Source organism: Callithrix jacchus, chromosome 14, assembly GCF_049354715.1.
Source record: "Callithrix jacchus isolate 240 chromosome 14, calJac240_pri, whole genome shotgun sequence".
NCBI classification, from domain to species: domain Eukaryota; kingdom Metazoa; phylum Chordata; class Mammalia; order Primates; family Cebidae; genus Callithrix; species Callithrix jacchus.
In genome coordinates this window covers 105,344,120-105,368,070 of record NC_133515.1, presented here as the reverse complement: position 1 = coordinate 105,368,070, position 23,951 = coordinate 105,344,120, and the positions used below count along the sequence as shown (strand labels likewise).

At 42.3% G+C, this 23,951-nt stretch overlaps 1 protein-coding gene across 1 annotated transcript in view; it reads right to left on the bottom strand.

Annotated features, from left to right (window-relative positions):
* Positions 1 to 18,808, bottom strand: part of YWHAQ (tyrosine 3-monooxygenase/tryptophan 5-monooxygenase activation protein theta) — a 49,054-nt gene extending 30,246 nt beyond the window's left edge. The window contains exons 1-2 of the mRNA XM_008981149.6: positions 18,731 to 18,808; positions 17,944 to 18,319 (exon numbers count right to left, since the gene is read on the bottom strand). Of these exons, the coding sequence (XP_008979397.1) occupies positions 17,944 to 18,237 (294 nt within the window). The 5' untranslated portion in view covers positions 18,238 to 18,319; positions 18,731 to 18,808. The remainder of the gene's footprint in view (positions 1 to 17,943; positions 18,320 to 18,730) is intronic.
* Positions 18,809 to 23,951: the final 5,143 nt, after the last annotated feature.

The window sequence follows — 23,951 nt, the reverse complement described above, 5'->3', positions numbered from 1 at the left end:
TCGTGCCTCAGCCACCTGAGTAGCTGGGATTACAGACATGCGCCACCATGCCCAGCTAATTTTTGTATTTTTAGTAGAGTTTTGCCATGTTGGCCAGGCTGGTCTCAAACTCCTGGGCTCATGTGATCCACCCGTCTTGGCCTCCCAAAGTGCTGGAATTACAGGTGTGAGCCACAGTGCCCTTTCCTGTTTCTATACTTATATTACTTATTTCTACTAACTATTCCCTCACCCTCCTATCTTCCAGCCACCTAGGTTCATCCACACTACCTTTGAGTTTTTATTCTCCGTTTCCCATTCCACCACAAGCTATCAAAGTCCTACTGAGTCCACCTCTGTCACTCTATCTTCTCAGTCTCATGTTATTTTTATTACCCAAGTTAACCATATCATTTCACCTCAACTACTCCAATAATCTAATTGATCTACTGGATTTTTCGGTTCTCTTCTTTCTCAGGTCCAGTTTATACCTTGCTGCCAGATTAATCTTAAATTCCATTGTGGTCATGGTAACTCCTGCTCAAAATCCCGAAAGGCATGTTAAAGGATAAACTTAAAGCCAGACATTGTCCTGCAAACTCAAGGTCTTGCAAATAGACCCTAACCTAGAGCTTCTAGGTAATTTAAATTGTTAAGAGATCTTGATTCCCTCAGTTACCACAGCAGCAGGGTGGGAAATCCATTTTCCTCTGTACCATACAAAAATGGTCATTCTGTGTGCCATTACACAAAAGGAGTTGGGAAGCATTGTCCTAACTGACTGACATCAACCTTATTTCTATTATTACCTTTCCTGCACCAGTAGGAGGAGTGTGGAACAACAATAAGGTACCTCCCAAAAACTTAAGTGGCCCTCTAAAAAGTAACATATGTAAGTATTCCTTATGTCAGGATGTTAGGAATACAGCAGGTATTGTGGGGAAAGTTTAAAAAGCAACACTGTAACTATCTCCAGCAATACTGCAACATAAAGCCACCTGAGCCAATGAATACCATCCTTCAACAGTAAGGCAACTACATTGAGGCTAGATACAGCACTATTAGAGTGACTGGTCATTAAGGTCATCCAACTACAGCCTCTTGTTGATTTCTGTGTTCACCAAGCAATCTTCTAATGGTAATTTGGGTCCTCCTGTACATTTACCAACGAACAATAAACATGGCTCAATCATGTTTCTTTGCCTGACCTACAATCCTTGCAGCTCCTTTCTCAAAAGACCAATAAATTAGATGTGGAACCCATAAGGATGAGGGAGGGGACAAACCCTAAACCATCAACGTACACTACTATTTCACTCATCTAGCACCCTGCCACCTCTTCCTTATCCCGATTTGAAGAGGAAGAATCCTTCAAAAATATTAAAAAAAAAAAAAAATTTATTGGGCCTTCATATGGAGCACTCATTAATGCAAATATGCCTTTCTGGATGAAAAAGAACTAACTTCAGTATTTGTGTAGACCAAAAACCTCATTGCATAAAAGGTTTTCACTTTTGAAATCTGAGTTTAAGAGGAACAAAAAAGATATAAAACCCAAGAGTAGCTGGAATATTAATGTCATGAATTAAACAGTAAATCGTCATGATGTCAGAGAATAGGGGCTCCTCACACTCAGTGGGATACGGGCCACTGTAGTTATAGTGAAAGTAAAAATAAACCAAAGGGTAGTCCATGCAATCAAGTGGTTTATTAAAGAAAACCACTGTGGGCTAAAGAAAATAAGGAGCTAAAACCCACAGGATAAACAGGCAAAAGAGAAAGGGAAGCAGCAGATGAAGAGTACCCAAGACTCTAACACAAAGAGAAAAAGCATTATCTCCATGACTCAAATATTTCTCAACATCTTTTCCCAGTCCATCTTATCTCTAGCCACCACCATCCCACAACCCACAGTATTGCCTCACTCCCGCCCCAAACAATTAACCAGGTAAAAAAAAATAAAAGATGCACGTGAGTAAAAATGTTCATCCTGTCTTCCAACTCTGGTACTGAGGTGCTGTGACTGTAGTGGCGAAGACACCTAACAGAAAGATGGCAGCATCCAACAAGTCATGGGACAGTAAAGTAAGGATATGTGTGAGCTGCAATGTGCCAGTATTAGAGAAAATCAGTCTTTGTTCCTTCACTTCACGCAATGCAGCTTAACCAATTCCAGATGTTATTAGCAGCAATAAACATAATGTCCAGTCTCTGAACTCTGTATGCTAAATCCCCATATTTTGGCAGCTGGACACTGAGTAGCCATAACCTTGATATAAAATATTCTACCTTCTTGTGCTCAACAATTCTCAGGATATTCAAATTTGGAAGAAAAGTTTAATACCTCCACTGGTGGCACATATTCCTTCCAAATCTGTCAATCTGCATTGAAAACAATTACACAGCCGGGCACAGTGGCTCATGCCTGTATTCCCAGAACTTTGGGAGGCCAAGGTGGGCAGATCATGAGGTCAAGAGATCCAGACCATCCTGGCCAACACGGTGAAAACCCGTCTCTACTAAAAATAAAAAAATAAATTAGCTGGACATGGTTGTGCATGCCTGTAGTCCCAGCTACTTAGGAGGCTGAGGCAAGAGAATTACTTGAACTAAGGAGGCGGAGATTAAAGTGGGCCAAGATCATGCTCCTGCACTACAGCCTGGTGACAGTTCAAAAAAAAAAAAAAGTTATACATACACTGCCATCATTTAGCAACATTTCCAGGACAGTGCTACAAAATGAACCAAGGCAAATAAATGCCAATGTTTATATATACTTTCTTCCCCTTAGAGAATTTACAATTTACTAGCATCCACGAGCTGTTTAAACCACTGATTTGGGAAGGACATCAGTTTCAGCCACTACTTTGGAAAGGAAAAGGACAAATGATAGTGAGGTAACAAAAAAACTTTCCTTAAAATGGGGGGAAAGAACAGGAAGTCTGGTCATCATAAAGCAACCAAAATGGACAGACATCCAGATACCTAATGGAAAGGATGTTCCATTAAACAAAATTAGGTCAAAACTGCCTTGGCAGCTTAATATATATGGGTCAAGTTTTGCTATATCCTAAGAACATTCAAGATAGAAAATGGTTTATTTTAGAGCAAGGACACAAATATACTTTGATTTGAGCTTTGCCTTTTCTAAGTCTATGGCGAACTGAATTAAGCCACTACTACATCACGGAAATTATGCCAGGCGCGGTGGCTCACGCCTGTAATCCCAGCACTTTGGGCGGTCGCGGCAGGTGCATCACGAGGTCAAGAGATCGAGACCGTCCTGGTCAACATGGTGAAACCCCGTCTCTACTAAAAATACAAAAATTAGCTGGGCGTGGTGGCGTGCGCCTGTAGTCCCAGCTACTCGGGAGGCTGAGGCAGGAGAATTGCTTGAAGCCGGGAGGCGGAGGTTGCAGTGAGCCGAGATCGCGCCACTGCACTCCAGCCTGGCACCTGGCGACAAGCAACAGGGTGAGACTGCCTCAAAAAAAGAAAGAAAGAAAGAAATTGTATCATTATTTGCAGGCTAACGTTTCCATTTATAACTAACACATGCCCTATACATTTATCTCCCCAGCTGAAGTATACACAACCCCTTCCTACCTTGAGTCTATCAGCTCTGTTATGGGGCACAAAGGGAAGAAGAGAGTTAACAGGAATTTAAGAGCCTATGGTTAAGAAAATTATTTTGCATTTACAACTAAACTTATATGAGTTACTGATCATATTCAAATGAACCCCCATGGACAACATAAAAACCCTGGAAAGAAGTAGTGTTTACTAGTACACAGAGGAAAAAATAAAGATGAAGTCCTTATTCTTCTGCCCTTACAGCTTACCAATACTGATCTGAATTGGGCATAATTTACTTTGGGGGCAGTCACAAGAGCAACTTAGGAAGCTGGTAAACTCCAGACAATATAGAACTGAACTGGGTCTTATTACCAAACTTGGTGAAAAACAAGACACTACATAAATATAATCACACATTCTTATAGAGGGTAAAAAATTAGAGCAGGCTGATCTGAAGGTAATGAGTTATCTTGATTGTTCACAGTCAGTTAGTTACAAATCAAACTCCTTGCTCTACTCTTCCTCCCCTTCTCACTACTGCACTTGACTAGTCTTAAAAAGAATGTTTTTTAAAAATTCAGAATAAAAAGAAAAAAAAGCACAAGAGCAAAGCTAAGAAAGTGGGCAATATAGGAGAGAATCATAGGTAGATTCGTGTGGTTGGAGAACAGAGGGAACAATGAGTGAGAAAGAAGGCTAAGAAAAAGGCTGGAAGGTCTCAGAGGTCCTCTTAGGGAACCCAGACTCCATGTTACATATTACATACTAATGACTGAGCAAAGAGGCAGTAATTATTCCCTCCCCTAAGTCTTTATGAGCAATACTAGTATGTATTAAAACACATCAAAGGGAGCACACTGACAGAAGGGTGTATATATTTAAAGCCCAGATTCTTCTCCATTTACACACAAGAGAATTCAGAGAAAGGAGAGATGATCTTAGAAGAACAGGGTCCTGTAAAGGAAGGCTCTACAATGAAAGGCAATAGGAGAACTGAAAGAACACAATTCTAGAAAAGGGGAATTTGAGTTTCATAGCTAACTAGCTGTGGAATTGAGTAAATTAACAGATCTCCATTTCCTTACAGGTAAACCCATTTGTTATCTAACCATAATTGTACACTGGACGGTGCTAGGTAACAGAACTGAAAGTATTAAGAAGCTATAATTTGTAATTACAGAATGTAATGCTACCTAAATTGTATTTTGTAGGATGAGTGTCATTTCAGCATATAGAAAGGGAGAAAAAAATGCATTACAGTAGAGGAATGGAAACAAAATACAGTGTAGTCAACTTGGCTAGAGCACAGGGAACAGAAGAATCATGTGTTTTCTTCATACCCAATTAGGTCTGATTATATTTTCTGTAAGTGTGAGAATTTCAGGTCAAGGATAAACAAATTGTTATTTCAACAAAGGGTGCCAGGGCAATTGGATATCCACATGCAATAGAATAAAATTGGACCTTTTCCTCACTCCATATGCATAAAGGAACTTGAAATGGATTGAAGACCTAAACATAGGAGCTCATAAAAATTAGAAGAAATCTTAAGTATTTCATGACTTTGGACTAGGTAATGGTTTCTTAGCTATTACACCAAAAACAGAAGCAACCAAAAAACAAAAACATGGACTTCAAAATTAAGAATGTTTCTGCTTCAAAGGACATTACAAGTAAGACAATCCACAGAATGTGAGAAAATATTTGCAAATTACGTATCTGATAAAGGTCTAGTATCCAGAATACATTTCAAAAAGGATTACCACCTAATGATCAAAACACAAATAAGCCAATTTTAAAACAAGCAAAGGAACTCAACAGACATTTCTCCAAAGAACATATGCTAAAGGCCAATAAGGACATGATACCATTTGATATCCACCAGGATTGGTGAGGATGTAGAGAAACTGGAACTCCCATACACTGTGGTGGGAATGTAAAATGGAATAGCCACCACGGAAAACAATCAGGCAGTTCCTGAAATATTAAACAGGTACATACACAGGAGAAATGAAAACAGGCCCACACAAATGCTCACAGCATTATTCTTAACAGCCTAGAGATGGAAGCAACCCAAATGTCCATTGATGGACAAACAAATAGATAAACAAAATGTGGTATTTCTATATAATGTAATATTATTCAGCCAAAATTCTGATACTTGCTACAACATTACACAAAATGAAATAAGCCAGACACAAAAAGACAACTATTCTATAATTCCACTTACATGAGGTAGCCTAGAGTAGTTAAATTCATAAAGTAGGGTGGTTGCCTGGGGGAATAGGGAGTTTCTGTTGAATGGGTATAGAGCTTTAGTTTGCATGATGAAGAGTTGCAGAGATGAATAGTGGCGTTGCACTGCACAACAAAATACAAAATGAATGTACTTAATACCATTGAACCGTAGCTTAAGAATGGTTAAAATGGTAACTTTAATGTTTTATGTGTATCCTACCACAATACAAGTTTTATTTAAAAAAGGCCGGGTGTGGTGGCTCACACTTGTAATTCCAATACTTTGGGAGGCCGGGCAGGAGGATCATCTGAGCATCTCATCAGGAGTTTGAGACCAGCATGGGCAATAAGGTGAGGCCCCGTCTATATAAAAATTTTAAAAATTAGCTGAGGGTAGTGGTGCACACCTGTAATCCCAGCTATTTGGGAGGATCCCTTGAGCCCTGGAATTTGAGGATGCTGTCAGTTTGTACTCCAGCCTGGGTGACGAAGTGAAAACCCCTGCCTCAAAAAAAAAAAAAAAAAAAAAGAGAAAATTCTGATGCAAGCTACAACACAAATAAACCTTGAGGACAGCAGGCTAAGTGAAAGAAGCCAGACACAAAAGGCTGCATATTCTATGATTCTATTTATATGAAACGCCCAGAAGAGGCATATTTATAGGGATAGAAAGCTGATTAGTGGTTGTCAGGAGCTGGGTCAAGGGAAAATGGTGAGTGACTGACTATTAACGGATGTAGGATTTCTGTTTGTGGTGATGAAAACGTTCTGGAATTAACGATGGCCGCACAACTTTTTGAATAAATTGAAAATCACAGAATCACATTTAAAAAGATTTGTGATATTTGAATTATATTTAATTAAAAAATATATGTAAACTGACACTCAAGTTATTAAAGAAACCGAAAAACAAGATAGAAAGCTTCTCTAATAAGAATAGTATCTGCAACTAAGCCAAATTATTTTATAAACATTTCTTTGAAACTTTAAGGAAAAGAGATCATTAAGTTTCCTTAGAGAAATGAATGCTAAAGAGGAAAATTATTTGTATAGCAATCACTACTGTGACCTGTGACTTTTAAATATATGTGTCTATACTTTTTAGAGTTGTGTTAGTTTCATTTTGTTTTTTGAGACAGAGTATTGCTCTGTCACCCAGGCTGGAGTTAAGTGCCTGGAAGACAGATCACTGTAGCCTAAACCTCCTGGGCTTAAGCAACTCTCTTGCCTCAGCCGCCCATTAACTCATAGGCACACACCACATACCCAGCCAAGTTTTTTTTTATTTTTTATGAGAGACAGGGTTCTCACACTTTGTTGTCTGGGCTGTTCTCGAACTCCTGGGCCCAAGCAATCCTCCTCTCTTGAAGTGCTGGGATTACAGGTGTGAGTCACACTGCCCAGCCTATAGTTGTTTTATATGTCCAAAACAACAAACAAAAAGCACAGGGCTTTTTATAAATTTGTGACCTCCATCCTTCCCCTCAGCCCCTTTTTTCCATAAACTCTAATTATAAATTCTACTACTATAGGAAAAAAGAGAACTATATCATTCTGAAAAAATAATACTTGAGAATCTATACTAATAATCTTAGCAGGTCCTTTAAAGACTCAACAGACTTGGGGGCTAAATATGTTGCTTTGATATCCTGATATAAACTTCAAACTACAGAAGTTTCATCAATAGATAAAATAAGTTTATGAACATCTACCAGGCCATTGTGATTACAAGCAGAAATGTTCAGAAACCTGTCCTGGACAAAAATAAATCACTAAGTGCTTTTTGGTATCTGTATTAGAAGGATTACCTTCCAAAGACGTACAGCTAATCGTAAAGAACAAAACAGAGGTATGCAACCTTAAATTCTACCTACTGAGTTATTCAAACTCCACCAGTGTATACTGCACTATTTATTTATTTTTTTTGAGACGGAGTTTCGCTCTTGTTACCCAGGCTGGAGTGCAATGGCGCAATCTCGGCTCACCGCAACCTCCGCCTCCAGGGTTCAGGCAATTCTCCTGCCTCAGCCGCCTGAGTAGCTGGGATTACAGGCACGCGCCACCATGCCCAGCTAATTTTTGTATTTTTAGTAGAGACGGTGTTTCACCATGTTGACCAGGATGGTCTCAATCTCTTGACCTCGTGATCCACCCGCCTCGGCCTCCCAAAGTGCTGGGATTACAGGCTTGAGCCACCGCGACCGGCCTTACTGCACTATTTAAAACAGCAACGATTAAGGCCTGAAAACCCCTAACAAGAAATAATACCCAAAAAATGCTACTTTCCTGATACAGTTTCGTCTCTGAGCAAAATAAATCAAATGCAAACATCTGATTTATAAATCAATGTTAGACAATGTCAAACAATAAAAGAAATTTGTTGAACAAACATTGCCATTTATATGTTTTCTTTAATCTTAAACTTAACCATTAAACTTTGCCAACGCACGTTCTTCTATCTTCCTAATCTATTAAATTTGTTATTCTCTTAATCCTTGGTTATTTTCAAGATTTTTTTTCTACCGTCAAATTTCCATAGGGAACCATCAGTAGTTTTTTGATACAGCCTTCTATCTTGGTTTGTTCAAGAGCATAGAGTCACCTCAATATCCACCATCTCCCTCTTCAAATGTCAGTCCTTAAATTAAATGTCATACGTGCATTTGAGCCCAGGAGGCAGAGGCTGCAGTGAACTCAGACAGTGCCACTACATTCCAGCCTGAGCAACAGAGGGAGATCCTGTCTAAAAAAAAAATAAGTTTTATGTAAAAAAATTAAAAACATATTAAAAGTTTGATTATGTAAAAAGTAGCTTCCACAGAGCACAGCTACATTTAATGCGATATTCTACCATTCCAAATGGTGGTCTCTGAAATGAGACCCCAAATAATCAAGAGTATTTTTAAACCCATAATGTAACCTTTCTAACCTCTTCACTAGTCCATCAGAATCCCAAGAGGGCAAACACTAGCACTCAAGCACTGAAGACGTAAAACGTGTATTCCCAAATTATTGGAAATAGTACCAGGCTGAAAGATCAGAGCATCTAGCATAAACATGTTTAACTGCGGTTTTTAAAAGAGCAAAAATTCTGTGAGCTGCATTTAAGTCATGTTTGGTGGTATGTACAAAACAGAAGGGAAAATGGAGTACTAATTCTTGAAGAGCAACATCAATAAGAATTATTTAGGAATAAAATGTCTAATCTGATGATCCATATAGCCTATGACTTTAAAGCATTTTCACACACTTTTCCATTTATTTCCTCCAATCACCACAACATGACGTTCACAATCTTTCATCATTCTTTACGGAAGCATTTACATTAAAATTATGTAAGTTCTTATTGTCATGGTCTCACCCCTTGCACCATTATTTTTCCATTTCTCTAAGTAAAGCTGGTAACAAAGGTACAGGAAAAAGAATGTTCAAATGAAGAATGTCTTACAGAATATGTATTTAGTACCACACTGTGCCAAACCCAACTGGAGTAAAAAATCCAGATGACAAGGAGGTCATGAAATACATACTGAATAGAAAAACATGTAAACTGAATGGAATAACATGTAAACTGACAATCAAGGTTGGTATGAATACAAGTTTCGCTGATAAATACTTTGACCAATGCTGGTTAACAGCTAACCTTACTTATTGCTCCAAAAGCTGTATATTTTTAAAACCTAAATGCAACCAGCTCCGAAAGACCATTATCCTTATTTTTCATGGATGTCAACTCTGCTTTTTGGTCAGGTATTGGGAAGGGCAAGTGAAGAGAGTATTAACTTTATATTATCCTTCTCAACACAAAGAAGCAGAAAGACATCCCAACATACCAGTTCTTTAACTAGTTTCCAGGAATTAACAGGGACTTTTATTATCCAATCTCTAATATCAACTATTCTCCTTTCTCCATCATCACATCTGTGATTTTCCTGGTCTTCAAACCTATATTCCTAGCGATAAAATCGGACGAAGGGGCAGAGAAATGAGAAGGGCGGGATGGTTTTACAAATTCCATTATCACCACATATGATGACTACTCAGAAAATAAACTGCTCAACCACCCAACCACGGTAATAAAATTCTTGTAGAGCAGCAGTTCTACTATTAGCTTCAGTAATTAAATTCCCGTAAAGCAAAGTGTAGTCTGGGAACCCCTAGAGTTTCCCCTATAGCCTTTGGAGAGGAGACAAAGCAAACCACTTTTTTTGTTTTCTGAGATGGAGTTTTGCTCTTTTTACCCAGGCTGGAGTGCAATGGTGCAATCTCGGCTCACTGCAACCTCTGCCTCCTGGGTTCAGGCAATTCTCCTGCCTCAGCCTCCCGAGTAGCTGGGACTACAGGCGTGCGCCACCATGCCCCAGCTAATTTTTTGTATTTTTTAGTAGAGACAGGGTTTCACCATGTTCACCAGGATAGTCTCAATCTCTTGACCTCGTGATCCCACGCCTCGGCCTCCCAAAGGCTGGGATTATAGGCGTTAGCCACCGCACCTGGCCCGCAAAATCACTTTCATAATTCTAAGGTGACTTTGCCTTTTTCCCACTGTCGTTTTCTCACAAGTAGAGTTTTCCAGAAGCTACAAGAGATGTGATATTGCAATAGGTTGAATGAAAATTAATACCGCTATTCTCACTCAATTTTTTGTTAAAGTTATTTTAATTTCTAAAAAGGGGTCCTGAGATCAAGTTTGTGAACCACTGTCCTAGAGTATGGTCAATTAAGAGGTCTTACACAGCATCTGACGACTCCATCAATCTACTCAGCACTCATCACCAAACAAAAAAATGATGGTGCCAGTCAAGTCTCCTAAGTGGGTATCCAATACCTTTCTATACATTCTCCTATCTTGAAATCAAGACACAGGTTACACTATTTTCTTGCTATATGTATTAAAGAGACTCACCTAGTGATATGAAATATCATAACCCCTAATACATAGCAACCAACAATTACAGTGAACACCCATATACCTACCACCTGAATCCTACCATTAACCTTGTGCCACACTTGCTTTATCAGATATCTATCCATTTCTAGCAGTTAAAAACTGAAGACATCAGTACATGCATATCACTAGTTGTTTCTTTCAAAGTAAAATTTACACACAATGAAATGCACAAATCTTGGGTGCACATTTGCTGAGTTTTGACAAATGTATAAAACCCAAACCCATATCAACTGAAGAATACAATTATCCATTCTGCTATAAAGACACATGCACAGGTATGTTTACTGCTGCACTGTTCACAACAGCAAAGACTTGGAACCAACCCAAATGCCCATCAATGGTAGACTGGATAAGGAAAATGTGGCACATAGACACCATGGAATACTATGCAACCATAAAAAGTATGAGTTCATGTCCTTTGCAGGGACATGGACTTGGAAGCCATAATTCTCAGCAAACTAACACAAGAACAGAAAACCAAACACCACATGTTCTCACTCATAAGTGGGAGTTGAACAATGAGAACACATGGACACAGGGAGGGGAACATCACGTAGCAGGGCCTGTGGAGAGGGAGGGTGCTACATTAGGAGAAATACCTAATGTAGGTGATGAGTTGATGGGTGCAGCAAACCACCACAGCATGTGTATACGTACGTAAGAACCCTGCACATTCTGTAGATGTATACCAGAACTTAAAGAATAATAATAATTTTTTTAAAAATACAATTATCCCAGAAGCCTGCCCCTTCTCAATTGATCCCTGCCTATTAGAGGCCATTATTCCTGATTTTTTCCCCTACCGTTGTGAACAAGTCATGTTTGTTCTAAAATTTCATATAAATGCTAATCATGCACTATGTACTTTTTCAGGCAAAGCTTCTCTCACTTAGCACGTTTTTGAAATTCATCCATATTATAGTATCAGTAGTCCATTTCTTTTTAATGCTGAGTAGTATTCCATTTATGAATACGTCCATGTTTATCCATTTTTCTCCTAGTGGATTATTTCTAGTTTTCTGTTCTTAGAATAAAACTGTTATTAACATTCTTGTACCTAATCGTGTTGGCCCTACGCATTGTTCCCTCTTGTGTAAAGACCTAAGAGTGGAATTCCTAAGGGAGGAAAAAATTATAATGGGAAATTTTAAAGGTACACAGGAGAACAGAGAAGGGTATAATGATTCCAGTTAAAGTCATCTGCAACTATATTAATTCAGACACTCTTGTTTCATCTATATTCCCCTGATCACTTTGAAGTCTTAGGTATTATCATTTTGTCTTTAAATAAACAGGCAAACAACATTTTCAAATCCAGTAGTTGTTTATCATAAAATAGTTATCACTGACTTACCTATGGATTAAGAGTTTAATTAAAGTAGCAATGAGTAAACTTTTCTTCTCTTCACATCTTTTAAATGATGCCTCTTTACCACCCCCTTGGTATCCAGGAAGTCAATGGTATAAACTTAGATATATTTTGTTGACATTTCGAAATTAGTGATAAATACAAAAATTAGATTTAATGATAAAAATAGAGAACATCAACATGGCCAACCAGATTTCCCAACTGCTGGACACCTTGACTCCACTAATCCCATACTATGGTATTATCTTCTAAATGAAAACTACATGAGACTTAAAAATATTAGTTCTCTTAAGCAGTCCTTTGTGAGAAGGGAGGCAGTCCTCATACATTCAATACTGAACAAGGAGATACCATGTCAAATCTTCTGGCCACCAGATTTTTGTTAGCCTTAAATACTTGCTTGTGCTGGAAAGGGTTAGGGGAAATGATCATTCTCAACCACTGCTGATGACAGTGTATACTCATCCCTTTTCAAAGGACTATCTGGAAAAAAAATGAAAGTCTTGATTTGGAAATACCACTTGACAGCACCTCAGGTCAGGAGTTGAAGACCAGCTTGCTTTGGGAGGCCGAGGCAGGTGGATCACGAGGTCAAGAGATCAAGACCATCCTGGTCAACATGGTGAAACCCCGTCTCTACTAAAAATACAAAGAATAAGCTGGGCCTGGTGGCGCATGCCTGTAATCCCAGCTACTCAGGAGGCTGAGGCAGGAACTGCTTGAACCCAGGAGGCGGAGGTTGCGGTGAGCCGAGATCACGCCATTGCACTCCAGCCTAACAGGAGCGAAATTCCGTCTCAAAAAAAAAAAAAAAGACCAGCTTGGCTGACACAATGGAACTTCATCTCTACTAAAAATATAAAAAATTAGCCAGGCGTGGTGGTGCACACCTGTAACCCCAGCTACTCCAGAGGCTGAGGCAGGAGAATTGCTTGAACCTGGGAGACAGAGGTTGCAGTAAGCTGAGGTCACACCACTGCTCTAAAGCCTGGGCGGCAGAGCGAAACTTCATCTTAAAAAAAAAAAAAAAAAAAGGCTTCAAGCAGCCTACAGTTTAAGGGCAAAACCCTCAAAGTCAATGAATTTTCAAATCTTATTACAGTATTGTGTGTATAAGAGAGTCTTCAATATTACAGGCTGGGAGTTTTGCCCATCACAGATCTATCTTCCTTCCTTCCTTCATTAAAGCATTCATGTCTTATATTTATTAAAATGCACAGATTCCTCAAAACAGAGATTCACAAGGTGGTGTGAAGTCAGAGCTACCTCACACTTAGGGCCTACTGTGTTCATCAGCAGTTACACCACTTGGGTTCAAATCCTTGCTCTTACCATTTATTGGCTTTGTAATCTTGATGGCCACATTACTAACTCCTTTATGCCTCACTTCCCTCAACTTTAAAACAGAAATACTATCAACCTACCTTAGGGAGCAAAGTGAGTATGAAATGTTTAAAATAGTGTTTAGCGTACAGTGAATGCCTGGTAAATGTTAACTATGAGCCATTATTCTAATACAAGCAAGCACCGTCATCAATTTATAGAAGAAACAGAGTCTGAGAGATTAAGAAATTTGCCAGTGTCCACGAAACTAAAAGATAATGGAGCAGTGATTCAAAAACTGATTCAGAGCCTATACTTTTTCCACTGTCAATAAAATCACATTCAGATTCATTAACTATGAAGAATGTATCAGTCTTACTCAAAAATAATGACCAGCATAAGACATTTTTTATCGAAAGAGATTAAATTTAAACACAACTAAATTCAAATATATTACTCAATTAAGGTTACAAAGCTTTTATACTATGACAGACAACTTTCAGAGATTCTCTACATACTATTTTAAGTGATTCTTGTTTTTAAAAGTCATAACATGCACTTTAGTTTCTGAAATTGTTTATGCATTATGCTAAAGCAATTTACTGAAATTCTACTAGAAGTGATCTACAGGAAAGGATAATACCATGTTTAAGACAGAAATTATCTTGTATACACTCAAACTGCCCGGTTCTTATTCCAAGGTCACTGACTTTGTAAATGACAGATTTTGTTCCCAAGTTCCAGAGGGGCTTTGTGAACTCGTCTTTTCCCATTAGCCCTTCCCTCACACCCAAGTTCTTCTTAATGACTCTCAAACATCTTACATGTAGTATTTAAGCCCAGAGATTTTTTGCCTTTGGTTTGTTTTTTTTTTGGGGGGGGTTGGAATCTTGCTCTGTGGCCCAGGTGCAGTGGCACCATCTCAGCTCATTGCAACCTCCGCCTCCCGGGTTCCTGCGATTCTCCTGCCTCAGCTTCCTGAGTAGCTGAGACTACAGGCGTGTGCCAGCACGCCGGGCTAATTTTTTTTCTATTTTTAGTAGAGATGGGGGTTTCACCATGTTGGCCAGGCTGTTCTCCAACTCCTGACCTCCAGGTGATCCACCTGCCTTGGCCTTCAAATGTGCTGAGATTACAGCCGTGAGCCACCACCACACCCAGCCAAAGCCCAGTTTTTCTGTCTAAATTTTTCCCTTCCCAACACTCATTAAGATCACCAATGACTTCTGCATCACTTCCTTCTGAAGCCATTTCGCTAAAGTCACCAGTTTTCAACCTGTCATGTATTCTTCAATTTGGACTTTAAAAACTACTCATATACAAAGTGGAAGGGAGTCAGAGCAGAGGCTAGGACCTACATTACTCTACGGCCCCAAACTATGAGAACTGGAAGAGACAGAAAGCGTAGCCCAAAGTCTTCGGTTTTACAATGACACCGAGAGATAGCTTTAACTGGGTGAAATCTTCTCTAACTCCTCTCATCTTATTCAGAGTTTGGATCTCTTACAGTTATTTACTCTTGAGTCTGGATTTTAACATTTTTTTTCTGCTTCCACAGTTCAGTAACCTCTTTCAATACAGTAGTTATCAAAAGTGTTGAAAGTTGTTCAGTTATTTTGAATGCAGGGTTCAAGTAATTCTGCCCCAACCCACTCTATGAAAGAGAAAGAGACTAAGAATATCTGCTCTTTTCTATCAAAATTTTGGCTACCCTTCATGTTACTTTTACTAGTCTTCTGTAACCACCAATGCAGTCTCACCTCCTCCACACCAAATTTTCCTTCCTGTTCACCAAAGGAAAAAAAGAAAACCCTGTATTAGCATCCATGTGTAGACACTTTAGGTTTTCCTCTACTATCCTAGACTCCTTACTAAATTACTAACTCATCAATTATCAGACTCTTGTTCACTTGTCTATCACTTACTTGTCCATCAGTTCAGATCACAGACTGGTTAGTTAGCACTCAAACCACGAATTCTAGATGCTGCTACATATACAATGGTGGCTGACATCTGTAATCCCAAGACTTTGGGAGGCCAAGGCATGAGGACTGCTTGAAGCCAGAATATCAAGACCAGCCTGGGCAACATAACGAGACCCCATCTCTACAATAAATAAAACCTTTTTAAAACTCCACTGTTTCTCATCAATCAAATGAGGGGAAAAAAAACCTTACTCTAACCTTCTCCTATAAATAATGATCCCTACCTTTCTTTCCAGACTTGTCTCCTGCAACAACTCTACACATACTCTGCTCCAGCCACACCATTCCATTCTTCCCTGAACAAGCCTTATCCCAGATATTCCTTCAGCCTTTACTGACACCTCCCCCAGCCTCTCCCATCAATGTTCACCTCACAAAAAGGTATCTTTCTGAACCCTTTTCTGAGGTTTCTATTTCCTTCAGACTAGATAGCATCGTGTTCATTAACTATCTGATGGGAATATTCTTGTGTTATTTACATTCATGTATGTCCCACATGCACTCTAAACTATAAATCATCAGAGGGCATAATCCACAGTTCTGTTTTGTTCTGCCCCGTATTGCTTAGAGCACAGTGCCTGGCACACAGAAAGCTCTCAATACAGTTGCCAACTTGAAGAAGTGCTTTCCCAAGATAGGCTGGCCACCAAGCCACGATTAGCCTCTTAAGCCATTTTATGAATATTTAATTTATGCCTTGGTGTCTCAGATTCATCAAGGTAAAGTATTCTATCTCTTCTTAGTATATAAAAGAGACGGTCCTAAATTCAGGGGTTCTCTCCTATTGAAATGATCTGTATGAGAGTTCTAATAATACCTGGTCTCTCTCTCAAGCTACACATCAACTAAACAAAACTCTCCCCCAACTTATGCCATCATAAAAAGTAAAATTTGTAAGAGCCACAAAATAAAACAAATATTCCTTTGACTCAGAGTCACCTTGATGGAGAAAAAGAAAAATTATGTGGCGATTCTGAATTGCCTCAAGGTTACTAACTGCAAAGTAATAGTCTTTTCAGAAAGAGACTGAAATATATGCTGTGAGAGCACCCAAAATACATATACAGAAAACCCTGTTAACATGGAATTCTTGAGTCTTTCCTTGGTAACAGATAATGCTGTTAACAGCCATTACCATATGTTATTGAAGGTGAAGTCTACCATTACTTTCAAGCGGGCAAATTTTTTTTAATACAAGCAATTCAGTCCAAAGAACTTTTACAAGGGCTTCTGCAACGTCAAACAGGGACTGGAAGCTAAGAACACACGATGAATAAAACAAAGTTTTGACTTCATAAAGTAAATAACCTCAAGCTTTCTCCACTTCAGTGCGCACTCTGTCTGCATTACTTTCTTTGCCCCTTTACCAGCTATTTCCATCCACCATGGTTTTGTTCGGAGCGCCTGTCGTCGTATTAGAAAAATAGGTTAAAATAGTTCTGTGGATTTTTTTTTTAAACAAGGAGTTGGGGAGGGAGCCAGAGCGAAATTATTTTTTCTATTCCCTTTTGAAAAAAAAAAAAAAAATCACCAGTCTAGCATGCCAAAGCCCACCTAAAATACGATGTGCACAAACACATAAAAAGTCAGTAGGCCTCATGTAAAAGTGGCACTTAAAGAGAGGCAAATCATGTCAGATTATTTCCTATTTTATTCAAAGAAATGACTGCAGCACTGAAACGTTTAAAAAACACTCCTGCATATAATACTGGTATTTCAATTTTAAAAACTTATCTAACTGATCAAAAGATTCGTGCAATGACAAAGCTAAAAATGTTCTCTCTCACTAATAAGGGTGAATCACACCAGCCACCTACTCCACCCAACAATCACCCTTGCTAAGGCTGGACAGTTCAAAACCTGGAAAGCTTGCTCCAAACCAGAAACGAATTCGCTTCAACACTAGTGCACAGCTACGCGACAGCAAAGAAATGTTACTAAACGTTGAAATTTACCAGGACATTGTGTTCTTCAGATAGAGCTGTGCCCTTTTAACATTTACCCAACTCCCCCATCTCTCCTGTTTATAAGGGGTGGGGGGCGCAACAGACATTCTTACTAGAAAAATGAAGTAACTGCTCAGATTTTCGAAGTAAATTTCAATTACCGGGTTTGGGGAAAATCCCTACCACACTGTCTAACAAAAAGGTGCCTGCGCCTTCTTTCAACTGCCTGAAGCGGGTGAACCGACTCAATACATTTAAACGGCTCAGAGATCTCGGGACACAGTCTCCCGGCACAAAAAACTTACAACCGCCTTTCAGCCTCGCAGAGACCTACTTGGATGTTTCCAAATTCCATCGTTTGGTAGCTACCCAGCATCTGGGAAAAGAGATGGACTTGTCCTTGGAAAAGCGGTTTCGGGAGTCTCCAGAACCAGGGAAGCCAGGGCTCGCCTGAAACCCTCCACCTCGGCAGACAGTCCGGCAAGGTCCGGCTCACGTTTCCTTGCTTGCCCGCGAAACTCTCGATGAAAAGCACCCCACAAAAGGCCTCCCCCGCTCCCCGCGCCGAGGACTCACCAGGACCGTGGTGCAGATGGATCTGAGCTCGGACTCCACTTTCTCCCGATAGTCCTTAATCAGCTGCAACTTCTTGTCGGAGGTGTCGGTCTTCTGCTCGATGCTCGAGATGACCCTCCAGGCGGACCTGCGGCCCCCGACCACGTTCTTGTAGGCCACGGAGAGCAGGTTGCGCTCCTCGTTGGACAGCTCGGCGCCCTGCTCGGTCACTGCCTTCATGCAGGTGGCCATGTCGTCGTAGCGCTCGGCCTGCTCGGCCAGCTTGGCCTTCTGGATCAGCTCCGTCTTCTCCATGGCGGGCGCAGGGCCGGGGCCGGGGCGAAGGGTGAGGAGAGCGAGGGCGAGCGCCGACCCGGAGCGGGAGGAGACTCAAGAGCTGCGGAGGGGCGGGGCGGCGAGGCGAGAACAAAAAGCAGGGAGGGAGCGCCGTCAGACAATGCGACCCGCTGCCCGCTTTTGTCTCCTGCACACGCGGCCGCTTGAATTTCCCTCTCCCCAGTCCCAGCCCCCGCCCCCGTCAGGCGCCCGGAGAGGCCGCGGCCCGCGGCAGGAGGAGGCGGGGGCGGCACGGAGGCCCCGCGCGCGGGAAGCCCGAGCCGCGGCCGCTCCCGCCACCCCCGCCCGGCCGGCCCAAGATGGAAGCGACCGTTGGCCCCGCACCTTCCCGCCCAGAGCTGTCCCTGAGGGGAGCGGCGTCGACAGCCCGCCGCTCCCAAGGGCGGCGCCTCAGCCGGGCCCTCAAGCCCAGAGCGGCCGGAGGAGGCCCGCGGCCAACCCAGATGCTCACCTTCACGTCTCCGCGGCCGCGACGCGAGTCCCACCACTTTGATCTGCCTTTGGCTTTAGCCGAGGACCCTCCCGTCTCAGCCTACCCCGGAGCCGAGGGGCGGTCCGCCGCCCAATTACGCGCCGAGCTTGCCCCGAGAGTCCCGCCCCCCGACGCGCCACGGGCCAGTGAGGACCGAGCGCGCGGAAGGGGGCGAGGGGGCGGGGCGGGAGGGAACGCGGAGGCTAGGAGGGTGGGTCGGCGCGGGGAAGTTCGGTTGGCCGGCAGGCTGCGGCTCCGGCCACGGGGTTTCCTCCAATTAGATCCAGGGTAAAAGGACGTCACTGTTGCCATGGTGATGCCGTTACCAACTCCCCTCAGCCTCCCCGCCACCCCGGCACTTCTGGGTGCGGCACGAGACCCAGAGGCGCGCACGACCTCCGAGGCGGCGGCCGCGTCTCCCGCTGCGGATGGTGCATTGCATCTCGCGGGCTCCGGCCGAGGCTGGACTTGGGAGGGTGACATAATCGGCTGTTTGGAGCACAGGGGCCTTTCTTTCCTCCACCTTTCCCTCCGTGACAAAGGTTTGGATCCCAAGACACTAAACCCAGACGTTAACGACGTTGCCACTAGGGTTCCGAATTCAGCAAACCACATCCCCATTAAAGAAGAATTGATTCATGGAGACATTGGCTTCAGTATGGCATTTACATGATACATTCAAGTTTTCAGATGGGCACCTAAAACAAAAAAATTCCCTTATGAAAAGGTATGTCCCAGAAGATCCAGGCGAGTCTCTGCGGTTTTCTTTAAAATGGGGAATGCCAGTAAGCACAATTTGCAGGGAAACACCTATAACTACCCCTCCCCCCCAAAAAAAGCCTGCCCATAACATCTCCCTCCCCAAAAATCAATTTTTATGTTTCTTTCAGGCTTTCCAGGTTATGCGTCTAAATACATAATTTTTCACATCATTGTCGCCTGTGCACACGCTTTTCGTTTCTGGTATTATTTGTGAGAGGACACTTGAAAATCTGAAATCCTCTCCCTGGGTATTGATTTCTGATTTTCTTCTCCTGGGGAACACCCTGCTGAAGTGGGGAAGATTTCCCCAGGCTCCTCCCATTCAGGGTCATCCCTGGCATCTCACTTTCCTTTTAAAGCACTCCTGTCTCTCCTGGCACTTCCCCAGTGCCCTCACTCCATCCAGGTAGGGTGACTGTCCTGCCCTTCTGGTGAGTGGCCTTTGTGCCATCTTAGGATGAGAATTGCCATCTGGGTTCACACTGCTCTGATCCCTATTCCAGCAGGTCTAGGGAGAATGGATCATTGAAGGGCCAAGAATGCCACAGGCAAGAAAGAATTTCCCATTCTCAGTGGAGACTGCAGCGAATCTAGAGAATCTCTAGAATGGAAGATCTGAGAGTGCAGACAGATGGGAGGAGAAGGTGCCGACTTTCCAGAAATTCAGACTCCCTCGTGGCTGCCCCTCCCTGTCCTGACTTGTAAAGGTTGCTTTGTGCTTTGACAGACAGGAGAGGCCTGGATTGGAACGGGCCTGTGTCTTAATGCAGAAATGCCTTACTATGTTCCAGCCTTCTAATGGAGGGCCCTGCTGTTATTTCTGGAATCCCTGGGGCCCCACTGCAGACACATGAGTGTTTATGACCCTGTGGGCTGGGGTGGAGCCGGACACGGAGAAATCCCAATGGAAAGAATTTGCATGTGGAAGGTCAGATAAAATGCCTTCTGTATGACCAGTGAATTTCAAGCTCACCGAAATTAGAGGCAGCTCAGGCAAGGGGAGGAGCCGGTGGAGGTAGACTGGGGATAGAGACCCTTGAGAGGAAATTGTCAGGGGATGGGGCCTCTGTGTGATAGGGAGAGGGGCTGCCAGAAGGAGCAAGCACACTAAATACTAAACTCTTTGTCAGAAAGTCTCGACTGTGCTGCTGTCTCCCCCAGTGACCTTGGACAAGTTTTTGCTGCTTTTCATACCCTAGTCTCGGAAATTTCTGCTTTCATTCAATCAAATATTTATTGAACACCAACTCATCTATTTACAGTCATCTGGAATCACGGGTAAAAACTGCTTCCAACCAATGACGCAGTATAAAATTGCATTTTAGGAAGATTCAGAGGACCCCCTGCATAGCTAAAGGCTTCTGTGCCTGAAAGAACTCAGGTTGGAGAGAAATGTCTCTGGGAACTTGAAGTCCCTGGACACAGAAAGAGCTAACCTGTGTTGAGTGATTGCATGTGTCTAGCACTATTTTAAGTCTTTTGCAAGAATTAACTTTTTCAGTCTGCTTAATGTCACTACAAAGTAGGTGTTACTATGATCACCATCTCTATTTCACAGACAAGGAAATTTAGGCACAAGGTGGTCAAGCACGATGTACAGGGTGACACAGCTTAGAGAGCAGCAGAACTTGGATACAGACCCATGCAGTTCAACTGGTGCCAAAGTCCATCTTTTTAACCACTGCTGAGGCTGCCTCACCAAGTCTCCCCCAGATCACTGCTAGATGCTATAGAGATTCTAGGATGGATCAGACCAGTCTCTGTCTTCTAGGAGTTGCATCCTAGTAAATATGAAACCTGTTAAGCATCACATCCAACATACTAGGAGGAAGTCCAGGGAACAGACAGCTAACAAAGGGAGTACTGATAAATTATTACCTTATTTATGAAGTTCTTATTATTCTAAGTTACCTGGTATGAAGAAGCTGCTGGAACAAAAGGAGCACATTGAACTTGGAGCCAGAAGACCCTACATTCCAGCCCTGCTATTTATATGTTATTTGACCTTGGATACCTTGTTCTCCTCAGAACCTCAGTTCCCCCACCTATAACCTATAAAAATAATCCCAGCTGGGCACAGTGGCTCATGTCTGTAATCCCAACACTTTGGGAGATCGAGGTGGGTGGATTGCTTGAGCCCAAGAGTTCCAGACCAGCATAGTCAACATGGCAAAAACCTGTCTCTACAAAAAATACAAAAATTAGCTGGGTGTGATGGCACACATGTGTAGTCTAAACTACCTGGGAGGCCGAGATGGGAAGATCACCCGAGGCCAGAAGGTCGAGGCTGGAGTGAGCCATGATTGCACCACTGGACTCCAGCCTAGGCAACAGAATGAGACCCTGTCTCAAAAATCATCATCATCATCATCATAATCATCACTAAATCAAAAGGTTGTTGTGGAGATTAGATGAACTGTCACATAGGAAAATGCTGAGCATGTAGCAAGTGTTCAGTAAGTAGTGTTTTCTTTTTTTCCTTCTTTCCCTCTGCTTGGGTATGGGGTACAGGGCTGGGGGGATGCTATCCTGCTGCAAGGAACCTTAGAACTTTATCAAATGTTTGATCTCTTGAATTCAAGCTTATCTCTTGAATCAGTGTTGTAATTAGTTCAGTTAATGGTCTACAGAATGGCTACATTCCATGTACATTTCAGAATGAATAACTTCTGGTTGCCCTCCCTCTCATAAATTGTTTCAGTGATTTATTTGCCCAGAGCAATGGATCACCAGAAACTTCTTCCTTTCCTGCCATATGGCAGCTAGTCTAGTGACAAAAACATTTGAGTAGGACTTTTCACCCAAACTCCTCATATAATTATTACCAGTGCTTCTGTGCAGTGGGCAGTTAAAGTGTTGCCCCCTTCCCACCTGTGGGTGCTAAATGAGGTTTCATAGAGTCAGGGACAGGCAGGGAAATCAAGGGAGCATGGTCAGGGAAGTCTTACTACATACTCTTCAGTTTGAAACTTGATTCACTTTGTTCAGGGTGACGGTTAACTGTATGCCTCAACTTGGTGGGTCATGGTGGCCAGATGTTTAGTCAAACACTATTCCGGGTGTTTCTGTGAGGGTGTTTTTGGATGAGATTAACATTTAAATCGGTGGACTTTGTTGGTGATGGGTTTTGGGGTCTTGTTTTCTGAGACAGAGTCTCACTCTGTCACTCAGGCTGGAGTGCAGTGGTGCGACCTCAGCTTACTGCAGCCTCCACCTCCCTGGTTCAAGCGATTCTCCTGCCTCAGCCTTACAACTGGCTGGGATTACAGGCATGCGCCACCACCCTGGCTAATTTTTGTATTTTTAGTAGAGACAGGGTTTTGCCATGTTGGCCAGGCCGGTCTTGAACTCCTGACGTCAAACGATCCGTCCACCTTGGCCTCCCAAAGTGCTGGGATTGCAGTCATGAGCCACTGCACCTGGCCTAAATTGGTGGACTTTGAATAAGCAGTTTTCACTCCCTAATGTGGGTGGGCCTCATCAGGTTGGTAGACCTGAACAGAACACAAAGAGCATCCTTATTTGAGCACGAGAGAATTCTTCAGCAGACTGCCTTCAGACTCCATCTGAAGTGCCGGCCCTTCCCAAGTCCCCCACAGACACCTTTAGAACTAGAAAGGGAACATGAACTCTCCTGGGTCTCCAGCCTGCTGGCCTGCAGGTTTTGAACTTGCCAGCATCCATAACTGTGTGAGCAAATTACTTATAATAAATCTCTCTACACACACACACACACACACACACACACACACACACACGTTCTGTTGAATGCATTCAGTAACCTTTTTTTTTCACCCAACAGAATGATACGGGTATCTTTGTTTTTTGCTTTTTTTTGAAATGGAACCTCACTCTATTGCCCAGGGTGGAGTGCAGTGGCATGATCTCTGCTCACTTCGACCTCTACTTCCCGGGTTCAAGCAATTCTCCTGCCTCAGCCTCTGGAGTAGCTGGGACTACAGATGCGTGCCACCATGCCTAGCTAATTTTTGTATTTTTGGTAGTGATGGGGTTTCACCATGTTGGTCCAGCTGGTCTTGAACACCGGACCTCAGGTGATCCACCCACCTTGGCTTCCCAAAGTGCTGGGATTACAAGTGTTAGCCACCATGCCTCGCCAGATATGGATATCTCTTAATAGCTTTTAATATATGTCTGCAACATATCAGTCTCTCCTCTCCCATACCAAACCATGAGCTTCCTGAGGGTAAGTGTTTTTTTTTTTTGTTTTTGTTTTTTTTAACCTTGTAGTTGGTGACTGATCGACAGCTGGGCACAGTTAGGTATTATAGTTCCCATTGTCTGGTTGCCTAAACTGATGCTCAGAGAGGTTAAATTACCTATCTCAATTGGTAAACTTTAGAGTTAAGATTTAAAAACAGGTCTGTCTGATTTCAACCTTCTATGACAACAAACAAGAATCTGTGCTACCTGCGAT